This window comes from Medicago truncatula, chromosome 4 (assembly GCF_003473485.1).
Source record: "Medicago truncatula cultivar Jemalong A17 chromosome 4, MtrunA17r5.0-ANR, whole genome shotgun sequence".
Lineage (NCBI taxonomy): Eukaryota > Viridiplantae > Streptophyta > Magnoliopsida > Fabales > Fabaceae > Medicago > Medicago truncatula.
Window position 1 is genome coordinate 60,625,763 of NC_053045.1, and position 12,366 is coordinate 60,638,128.

At 31.0% G+C, this 12,366-nt stretch overlaps 1 protein-coding gene across 1 annotated transcript; it reads right to left on the bottom strand.

Moving 5' to 3' along the window:
• Positions 1 to 622: 622 nt before the first annotated feature.
• LOC25494233 (pathogen-associated molecular patterns-induced protein A70) lies at positions 623 to 1,747 on the bottom strand. The gene has a single exon (XM_013603033.2). The coding sequence runs from the start codon at positions 1,598 to 1,600 to the stop codon at positions 860 to 862; it is 741 nt and encodes a 246-aa protein (XP_013458487.1). The 5' UTR covers positions 1,601 to 1,747; the 3' UTR covers positions 623 to 859.
• Positions 1,748 to 12,366: the final 10,619 nt, after the last annotated feature.

The window sequence follows — 12,366 nt, forward strand, 5'->3', positions numbered from 1 at the left end:
TTAACTGTCCTGTTTTCACACTGGTTAAATAATTAATATTTAATTATAGTTCTATACCTAGTAGTGTACCAGACTACCAGTTCAGTTTATTTCGTTTTCAATCTAAACCTATGTTATTATTAGATGTTGTGAGTGCCCCGTTAACTCTTGCGTGCTTCTCAAATGCAACCTTAAATCATCTATCATAAATGATGTGGACAAGAGTTATCATAATTTCTTAATGAACCAAATTTCAATGCAGCCTAATTTTTACTATCAAAAGACAATGTCGGTTGTCGTTGACATATTTTACGCATTGCTCCACGATGGACCAATTATGAAGTTGCACCGTTAAAAATGCAGTACAATCTCATCAAATATAATTTGTTAATGAGTTTTTTTTTTTTTTTTTGTCAAATAACCTAGTGGTTAGAGCTCGTACAATTTAATTGTGGAGAAGTGGAGCATCCGGTGTTCAAACCCCTGCTCCTACATATAATATGCAACATCCTACCAACTGAGCTAAGCTCACGGGGATAACTTATTAATAAGTTCTATTAAAACAAATGATGTGGAAGAATCCCAAGTGGGTTGTGGATTAATTCTTGGTCAAATTAACATAAAAAAAAAAAAAAAAAAAACCTAGATAAAATCTCATCCTCATGACACGTAGAAAAGGTTGGGTAAGACTTGACGCAGCTATATGATTATTCAAACATATAAACACACGCAGTAATTTTTCCAGGTTTTCTTTTTTGTGACAACAGCAACAATAATAACAATACTCTAAAGTCTAAACTACCAAAACACACAAACTCAAAATACATTATTATATGGCTGTGTTTTTTCAAAGAGTTTGTTTCTGTTGTCAAGAAATTCCTCATCTGGCTGTGTTTCTGTAACGCATAAAAGAATCAAGCCTCTGCAACCGGAGTTGCTTCTTAAACCTGTTTATGAAATCATCAGCTTTTGCATCAACAGCTTCATCTTCTTTACACGTTGTCGTTTCACTCCTCGCCGCTGCCGTCGCTGGCCTTCTTCTCTCCACCGTTTCTTCATCTTCTTCCCCCCGTTCAAACGTTTTCTCGCTCGCTGATTTCTTCATCTCCACCTTGCTCTTTACCTGGTTCAGAGATGGGTTTTCAGCTTCCGGTTGTGCTGGTACGTTTTTGTTGAGATTGAAGGACATGACTCGTTGTAAAAGAGACGGTTTTCTAACGAGTTGAGGCTTAGTTGAGTCAGACTCAGACTCGGGTTGAACGTAATGTGTCTGTGGATATTGTGGTTCGTGTTTGTTGAGATTGAAGGACATAACTCTCTCTAACAAAGAAGGTTTTCGAACGAGTTGAGGGTGAGTGAACTCGGACTCGGACTCTGACTCTAGCTCTGGCTCGGGTTGTGCAACAAATGATGGTTCTTGGTTGTAGTGACGGAGGTTAAAGGACCTGATACGGTTGAGAAGTGAAGGTGAACGATTGAGTTGAGGTTGTTGGATTTGGTCGTTTTTGGGTGGACCATTGAAGCGAGAAGCTAGAGCTATGGTACCTATGACAAGGTTTACAATGATGAAAATAGAAGAAGGTGTGAACCATGTTGCTATGAAAGTTGTTGGGTCTGCCATCGTTGTTAATTTCTTAATTTGGAGGGTTTTTGCGTTGAGACCTTCAACACTGAAGAGTGAAGGGTGTAAATAGAGAAAGGAAAATCACCATTTACGTCTAGTCATGTAGTCAGAAGAAAGGAGAAAAAAAGTTGATAAATAAATAAATATCATGGGGGTGGGGAACTTGTTTCTGTAGGTCTGTTGACGTTTACTTCTTTTTTGGGGGATTGTCGTTTTGTTTTATTTTCTGACCATTTTAATAATTAATACGTACTTTAATCTAAACTAAATGCTTTGTTAAAATTAAAACGACTTGAGAGAATCTAAGGACATGTTACTATTTTTTGGTTCTTAATAGAAAAATGTTTCAGTTCATATGTTATGTTTTGTTTTTTTTCAAGGTATTAAAAAATTTATGAGCACAACATTACAAAGATGAAAAAAAATTGTAAACACAAAATATAGGTGCAATTTGATAATAGGTGATGGGAATAAAGATAAATGAACCAAAAAATTATAAAAGCACATGGAAGATTGACTCAAGTATTACCAAAGTATAAGGGAATTGACTCAAGACTTTTAAATACAGATACCACAAAATGGACCTACTCCATTTGGCCACTTTTTGTAGCAGTGTTATTTATCACGAAAATTTTCTTTACCAAAAGAAAATTTCACGACTTTTAATTGGTCTATCAAATTAGTTTTTGTCCTGGCTAATGACAGCTCTAATATTATGCATATTCTCAATCATGAATTTGAGATATTTTATATATGATGATAAATAGTTTTGTATGTTTATGTATGATGTATACGTGTTTTAAATTTTATTCTTCTTCTCTATTTGCATAGCAAAATAATAATAACGACATTTTGTCGTTATATTTCAATTTTAATTTTGCACTACTTGTCTACTGCAACTTAACGTCATCTAAGATTGCTTTTTTAAGAGGTAAAAATTAAAAAACGTCCCTTTTAAAAACAAGGGGTGGCAAAAAGAGATTAAAAAGTATAAAAAAAATAGATTTAATTGCATGTTTGATCCATTATGTTTATTTTAGTTTTTAAGTTGATCCCTTATGTTTTAAAAGTTTTAAGTTGGTTCTTTACGTTTTCAAAGTTTCATGTTAGTCCAAAACATTACTGACATTGAAATAAGTTAATCTCTTCCGCGACATGATATTGAGTTTAATAAAACAAAAAAACTAAAAAAATGTTTTAAAACTGATTTTCTAATTAAAATAAGTTTCATCACCCATATTGTCAACCTGAATCTTTAAACGTTAAATGACTGAAGGGACTAATTTATTCTAACGTGAGTAATATTTTGGACCGACTTGAAACTTTTAAAATGTAAGAGACCCACTTAAAACTTTTAAAATATAAGGGACCAACTTAAAAAACTAAAATAAACATAAAAGATCAAACATGCAATTAAGTCTAAAAAAAATACAAAAATTACCAATTAAAAACAGAACAATAGCCGATTACATAGTGATATAAGTATAACCAATAGTCCAATCCAAACCACACCTCTCTTTACCTCTCTTGTGATCCATATAGTTTGTTGTTGTTGTTGACTTGACCCAAAGTGTGTGTGAAAATGTTAACTACAGCTACAGGTATCGTTGTCCATGACATTTATAGTAGTATACCCACCACAGTGATGTGTCATATGTGTTTATTTTTACATTTAATATCGCATATTATATTAGCACGTCTTCTTTATTTTTTTATTGTTGACCTTGACCATATGCAGCCATAGGTTAAAGTCTCCTCTAAGAAGTCATATTAATTCGTTTATTTATACTGACGTCAAAAAAATACTGTAGTTTATTTATACTGCACAATTGTACGTGGCAATACATATCATATTTAAAAAAAAAATTAAATGTCATATTTATTGTTTGTAGTAATCCTTTTTACATTTTTCTTCTTTTCTTCCAACAAAAATTTCATCAATCATTTAAGTCACATAATATAAAATTTTATTCGTATTAATTATTTAAGTCACATAATATAAAATTTACTCATTAATTTTGTTTCTAATTGATTTACTAAAAATTTCATCAATGTGTTAATATAGCTCAAATTGGCAGGGACATTTGTAGAAACCATAGTTCGAACTTCGAACATTCTATTCATTAGGTTACTAAAATAAATTAATCAATCTTGTAAATATATTTATTTTTGTGTTGTTTGATATCGAAAAAGTTAATTAGACTTAAAAGGAATGTATGAGACCCCAATGAAGTTTCATACTTACGCAGTGTTGATATATGAAATAAAGGAGCTCGATGATCAAACCAATTTTTTTTTTTAACAAAATCAAACCAATTTTATTATTTGTCATATTTAAGAGAAGAGAATCAATGTGCATATTTCTTGACCAAACTTAAAGATTCCTCAAATATTGATTTTTCCTTTCATGATTCACCTCCTAAAGACCTTCAAAGTTTTCTAAGAAATGACGTAGCTGAAACTTTTTTTTAGTGTCTAGTTTGCTCTTTTGTTTTCTCTTTTTGCTTGTTTGATTGGCATCGTAAAAAAAATAATGTATGTAAATTAACTCTGTTTTCCCTAAAAAAAAAAAACAATTACTTACAATATTCATTAAAAATCGTTTAACTTTTTAGTTGTTGAATCATTGACTTGGTGTTTTATGCTCTGACTGACCGATATCTAGTGTGTTTTTTGGCTTTGTATCTTTGATTATATTAATTAATCCACCGTGCTTCTCGCTGCATTGATAAAATTAATATGCATATTTTATCACTTACCTATACAACGGTCCCAATATAAACGTGTTATGAATTTTGGTAGTAGTGTTTGAAAAAAAGCAATGATATTTGTACATCCACTTTATGATAACTTTAGTGATAACCTTATTTTTCTTCCTTTATTGGTCAAAAACAATAGAGAGAAAAAGAAGGAGAGAAGATAAGACCATCATATGAATATGAGAGAGAAAGTTATACAAAAATTATCACAAATTAGTTGTACAAATATCATTTATCTTTCAAAAATTGTGATGGAACAATCTAGATAGGTGAACACCTAAAGACTAAAATAAACAATATCGGACACGATAGGCTATTCTATCATAACAAGCAGGCAAGGAGAGAAACTTAAGCATTTGAACTTTCTGAATATGGGAAAATCGACGTTTGCATGTTCACATCAGACGACCTATGCACATGCTGGTAGAGTCAATGTTTTCACATTCATCCACCATCAACCGTGAATATGAAGGACAATAATGAGGGTAAGACAAAAACAAAAACAGCTTGTAATAAAGAAAATAGTACACGGTTAAACCACGAGGGAAAAATCGGAAGTTACTAGTGAGTAGTGAGTCTAGTGACACTGCTCCTTGCTTATCTTAAAGTGTTTTAATTCTCTACATTATTTAGACCTTTATTCGGATTTAGAGACTTGAAAAGTAAGAGTGACTCATCTTAGGAAAAGATAGAGTAACATATGATGATCCTACTTTTTCAAAAGTTGGGGGTTCACATGTACAAATCTAGATCCAATAATTTGAATTATTTGGTTTATGTTTTTCTTTCTAGTTGGATCCCACTAAAACCAATAATTAGGTCAAGCACAGTTTATAGTATTATGGTGGGTATGTTTGAATTACGATGATTCAACGTGATTTTGTAAAAGTTACAAAAAAGTGTAGTTTTTGAAAAATCAGAATCATCGTGATTTTGATATATCCACCATCAAACTATGACAAAATATGCCAAGAGACAAAATATGACGTATTCGTTTCCGTTGTTTATTTAGCCGTGGCTAAGTCGTTAGAGATAGATTTTACATTCCTACTCGTTACTACAAAATAGTCTCATACACTTTTCACGACATGATAATAGGAAAATCTGCGATTTAAGAGAATCCAAGAGATTCAAAATGAAAAAGAATTATTAAACCAATTAGAGAATTGCATTTGCAAATTTGTTTTTTTTCCCATATATCTCTTGTTATTAAACCAACAAGATATCTGTAACAAAAAAAAAAAAAGAACCAACATGATCTATTTGAAACACCACTCGCTTCATGCATGACTAACCATAATGCCCAATTTTATTTTATTTTAGTAAAACCATAATGCCCTAATTGTTGAACACCAAATTAAGTGTGGTGTGCAATCCGAACTATATAAAGTTATATTAGCTTGTTCTATGATGTTTAAATCTTCCAATCAGAAAATAGAGTTCCAAACGTGTTACCTTTTACTCACCATCATCATCATCATTTACATTACCCAGTAAATAAAGAAAATGTGACTCAAAACAAGTTATCTTTTACTAATACCATGTTCCTTGTAAAATGAATCTATGAGAATATTGGTCTAAGATGGACCAATTTTTTCAACGGTTAGATTAGATGAACCCCAAAATTTTATCATGATCTATAAACACTCAATTTAACCCATCTTCCCTTATCATTTTATAAAAAAAATCATTTTTACCCTTTATAATTATTTTAATTTAAAATATTACATATTGTTTATGATAAAAAAAAATTCTTGACAAATTTGTTACACTAATTTTTTTTGTTGGTGTTTACACTTTTTTTTACGAATTTGTTACGGTAAATGTTGGACAGCATATTATTATTTGATTTTATTTTTACGAAAACGTACAAAAAAAAAATTAAGGAGAAAATAATTTATTTTTTTTACAAATAGAAAAAATACATGTTAATGTTACCTGAAAAAGTTTAATTTAGTTACCGTTATCAATTATTTATTTTTTCATTGTTTTTTTAGAATAGTCATATTATCCTTTCCAAAAGACTAATAATAGCAGTAATAATAAATAATACATTCTCTAACTGTTCATTGGTATCTTTTATAAAACAAACTTTCTCGTTGCTATGTTTAAGTAAATGAAAATAAATTTTTGTGAGTAAATATTTTAATATTATAGTATAAAAGATATGTTAAATTATTAATTCTAAATATTGATCGAAAACGATGGGTTTTTATTGAAAACAATTGAAGATTGAGTGTTGAAATTACAGAAATAAAAAAGAAGGCAGGAAAATAGTTTGAAAAGAGTAAAGGAAATAATTAGACGTGTGAGGTGCATTATGTTATTGTGCACACATATAATCCAACAGTTATAAATATTGATCCATTATGGACCAATACTTACACAGGTCCAAGCTAAATGCCACCCTCGTACCAAATATGTACTTGTTTTTTCTTTTCTTCTTTTTTCTTTGTGGAGTCATCACCATGAAATATATACTTATTTGTTATTTATATCAAACTACATTTTTGAAAATTCACACAATGTTATTGCTGGGATTTTGTGATCTCTTTCTATTGATAAACATTACAGTTAAAACCTTTTTCGGTTAAAGTTGCAATGAAGGTGTATTGTAACACGAAGCTTTAAACTAACAAACATTAATAGCAATAACTAATAAAATGAAAAAATTTATCACTAACCATCCTACGCAGAAAACCTTGTAGACACTAGCGGATCTTGAGTTAATTTGTTAGGGGTGTCAAACTTCTATGGAATGTATATTAAACGGTTTCACGAGTCATTGTCTAGGCTGCCGATTGCGTCTTGCCTATTTTACGAGTGGTGTTGGAACCCAAGAGAATGCTTGAATAGGAGGTGTTAGGCATGGGGAGCTTGTTTGCCTGCTGCTGCTGCGGTTTCATGTGTGTTTTCGCTCAGTTTTGGTAGTTGTTAGGCCGTTGAAAGTTTGCTGTTTGCTTAGGCTTGCTGTTAGTTTCTTTTCAGCTGTTATAAGGTGTTGGTTTGTGCTCCCTGGCAGCAGTTTTGGCGCCCATGTTTTGTGTGGTGTGGCCGGTTTTAGCCAGCTCCTATTTGTATTCCTCTTTGCCTTTTGCACTTCTTGTGCAGGGCCCTTATTGAATTATGCAGTTTCAAAAAAAAAAAAAAAAAAAAAGGGTTTCACGAAGTAACAATAACTAATAACCGGTCTAGTTATATAAATTGTTTGAAAGCATCAAGAAATTGTGGGTTCGTTTTCATCAAAAACGTTTTTTAATACAATTTGTAAGTCGCGGGTTCAACACTTCAAGTAATTTATAGTACCCCTTTCCAGTGCAACAACCGAATTCTGATTGATATAACACACCTAATATAATATAGACTAAAGTGCAATTTTCCGCTCTTAAGTTTCAAAATGTTGCAATTTTGACCCCTATTAAACAAAATGATAAATTTAGTCCCTTATGTTTTAGCCCCTTTGTAATAGTAGTCATTTTTTCCAATTTTGACTTGGCCAACGCTTACATGGCATGCCACATGTGTAATAAAAAAGAGAAAATAAAAAATATAGAAAAGAAAAAAGAGAAAAACGTGATTCATCTTCTTCTTTCCATGATTCTTTCAAACCTTTTTTCTCTCAACAGTTCACATTCCTCAATCTCCTTCTCCTTCATCTTCTTAACCCAGTAACTTCATCAAACCCAACAACCATCTCCCTTTTTTTTTTTAAACAAAACATTAACTTCCCAAAATTCTGCAAATAATTAAGATCTAAACCACAAAACATTCAAATCACCAACAAAATGAAATTCTAGTAACAATACAATCAAAAGTAATAATATGATTAAACTAATCAACATTTAGCATAATGTCTTCAGAAGCAAACTTGCATAATGAATCACCCATTTCCTGCGATAAACTTGCACAACCTTCCCTTCACGTCCCTTGAAGGTTCCTCTCACAACCTGAACTTCATCCTCCTTACGAACGGGAAGAGAACGCACGATGTACTTTGAACGAAGGTCACCAGAGAGAGGTGCGCTAATCAACACACGACGGACGTTTGATGGGGCGGTGAAATGAACCTTGCGGCTCTTGTGACAGCTGCTTGAAAGAAGAAGAAACGTGGATGAATGAATTGCAGATCTGAATTTTTTTCGTATTACTCTTCTATGAAATCGTGAGGAAGAATAATGGAAGCAAAGAAGAAGGAAAACAGGGTGTTGTTGTGCTGCAATTAGGGTTGGAATTGAAATTGAAGAAGGAAATAAATTGAAGGATAATGGAACGAAGTGCTGCAATTGTTGTTGTTCTACTCACGTTTTTTTTTTCTTCTTTTTTATTTTCCTTTTCTATTTTTGTTTCAATTTTTGTGATATTTTTAATTTTTCAATTTCTTTTTTAATTTATTTAATTTAGAAAATGATTAAGTCATTTTTTTATTTTTTTTAATTCAATAATTACACACGTGGCGCCACGTAGGCATTGACCTGTCAAAATTGACCAAAAGGATTAAAGTTGCAATGGGGCTAAATTTTAGGGGGCCAAAATTGTAGTTTCTGTATTTAGAGGACCAAAATTGCAAGTTTTTGAAAGTTAAGGGTGGAAAAGTACACTTTAGCCTATAATATATAAGGAAAACCTGGGGGATGTCATGGCCCTTGTCGGTCCCTGAAGAGATCTGCCACTACCTGTAGAGCTTAGTAATCCAGGCGATGCAAGTGTCCAATCTTAATTGATAATCAATTGTAGATGACGACAATGATTTAGAAATTTCTAATTTTAGCTTAGACCTTCTTTCTTTCTTTTTTAAACTGGAAAATGGTTTAGGAGGTATGACCTACTATTCTTGCTATGCAAACATAGAGAAGGGAAAAAGAGACAACAAACAAAAGTTGTGAGATTTCTTGCGAGTTCAATGAAAACATGTTTGATGTGGGAAATCATGGGCCAGTAGTCACCAAATTGTGGCCGATATTTTCGATACAGTTCAGGATAACTATATGCGCGAGTCATTGAGGGAAAGGAGAAAATGCATATCACTTGGAAGACTCAAAATTGGAAGACAATCAATAATATAGAACGTATTAAGGGTGAGGTTTCGCATGGGAAAGGCTAGTTTTTCCACCATGGGAAAGCTTTTTTCTGACTATTAGATTATAAAGGAGTATTGATTTTACCATGTTCTGCATAATATTATTTTCTCTTTCATATCATCTTCAACCCATGAATCCCAATTTTCTCACTCATCTTGAATTCCCATTTCTTTACCAAAGCCATTCCAGCTATATTGATTTTTGGCCTTTCTTGCAATAATCTTCCTATGAATTCTCTGTATTCACCAATTAGCTGGAATTACAAATTTTCTAGTGTTCTTCCAATGAATCATTCATCTTTAAAATTTTCAATTAAGTTTCTTACAAAATCCCAAGCTTTCAAGATTTTTCATTTATCAATATTAGAACCCATAAACTAATTTTTCTTTCATTTTATTCAATACAACCACAAAGTTCTAATATTAGAACAAACAATAAGAATTCATAAAGAAGAAAACCAAAAAGATCCAAGGAAGCATGGTAAAATAAAATTAAAAAAACCCAATTAAATTTTGTATATATGATGATTGATGAAAACGGTTCTCTCGATTGTTGTTGTTGAGGAACCTTAAAGCCATTACAAACTCTTGCTGAGTTGAATTGCATGTATATTAAGAAAAAAAAGTAATGGTGATTGTGAGTTGAGCAAGACAAGCAAAAATGAACTTTCTTGGATTTAGTGCAAAAAATCAATTTTTTTTAACAAAAATTTCAGTCTTTGAACACCAGAGAAATGGATACGAAGGTGCTTGGTAGAATGTTCTCATAATGGTTAAGTGAGATTGCTGCAAGTGTTGATGGGTGAGAGAGGCATGACGGAGTGAAAAAAAAAATCTTGTATTGAGTGTCCATGATAAAATTATGTTCTTTAGTTGATCCAATGGTCAAAAAAAAAGTTTTTTAATAATGGAAAAACTAGTCTTTCCTATGTTAAACCTCACCCGTATTAAGATGAGACACTTCTTTTTTTTTTTTTAGGAAATTGTTAGGCACTCTTGAAACATCTTAAGATTAAGAGAATTATTAATTAATTTCCAACATCTTTGTATTTTTGTTATCATCAAAATATTTTTAGGCAACATTGGTTTCGAACAACTTTCTCATTTTTGACAATGACAAACACATGTAATTAATTAACGATATTTTAAATAATTGTGTAATTCAAAATAGTAAAAGAAATTGGTACTCATAACAAAATCCTTGTGGGAACAATACTCTATATAAATCATGTATTTGCGTCTTATCACCAAATGTACGTTTAAATTTATGACTAGTTTAACATAATTACGACAAAACACATGATTTTATAAATGTTATACTTTGAGTTTTAAAACCAACTAGATAGAGGTGTAAGAATAATTTAGATTGTATATAAATCGAAGAGATTCTGTCTTGTATTTTTGCAGTCTTGACATCTGGTTTATTGTCAGACTTTTGATGATAAAATTTTCGTTAATTAAATTTGTTTTTTCTTCCATGTTCGAGTCAAAACCGAATCAAACAATGTAACTCAATTTCTATTGATTTGAATATGAATTTAACACCATTCAAATATATTCTCGAATGGGAAGTGTTAGAAACAAAACTTTTTAATATTTTCTTCAACACTTTAAAAATAGTTTGCATATAAAATGACGAGATTCATATAGATTCCACGTGTATTTCTAACACTCCTCGTTTTTAAATAAAATAAATTGCCAGTATAAACTAGATACTTGAAATTAAAAATATTTTAAAAAGCATAAGAGTGTGTTTGGATGGGGAATGTTTTGAAGTAATGTAATGTTTGAGGGAATTAAAATATTTTTAGGTGAATTTCGTTGTTTGGATGATAATTTTGAGAATTTTTAAAAGGATGGAAATTATGAAGTATTTTCTTCAAGTTAAATTTAGAGAATTTCAAATGACACCTAAAAACTAAAAAATTCAAATATCTTCATTCTTATAATTTTTCATATTTTGCATAATGGACCTCCATATTCCAAAATTTTCAAATGACCACAATAACTTTCCAAAAATTGCAAATTAATCCCTAATTTTTTCGGAAATTATAGATTTACCCCTCAAGTTTACAAAATTTGTAAATTGACCGTTAATTTCAATTTCCAAAATTGCCCCTAAAAAAATTAAAATTATAAAAGTTACTTAACAATATGACAATGAAATTTTTTATTACTCTATCAAAACTAGTTAGCAACTCTAAAGCATGAGGTGTGTGCACGCACGCACGCGTGCGCGTGCTTGCATTTGGAATTAATAAAATTATGAAAAGTTAATTGTTGTCAAATTACATGTCACATAAACTTCATAAACTTTTTGGATTGTATATTTTCTTCATGAATATGGTAATTGTTGCAAGAGGATTATTTTGAGAATATCTAATTTGATGTGGGGGTGTTAAACATGTGTAATTTGTATGCATTTGACTTAAACGGGCCCTTGCAAGTGGGCGGTGGGATTGGTCCCCTCGAATTAGTCGATTCTTGGATCGGATACCGAGTTTTAAGAAGAAAAAAAAAATTGTATACATGTGACCCAACCAATTATTCATAAATAGGTTAGAATTTATTATCTTGTATAGAAAAGAAAATAAAAGATACAAAGTTATCATGTTATGGAGTTACCTCTAGCTTTTAAGTTAAGTGTGATTAATCTTCATCGTTCACATAGTTGATATTTAAATTAAAGATATGAAGAAAAAAATATTTAAATTGAAATTCAATTACTCCATACGACAATACATCAAGTAGCTACTATTGAGTAAACATGAAGATGATATAAAATGAGAGAAAATAAGATAAAACATGAGAAAGAAATAGAGAATTTCACGGTAACTTGCAAAGGAAATTATTACAGATATTTGTAGTTTGTTAGTGAAGGATCACACAAAGCTTCGCTCTATCACAACAAACTTCTCCTACAATTA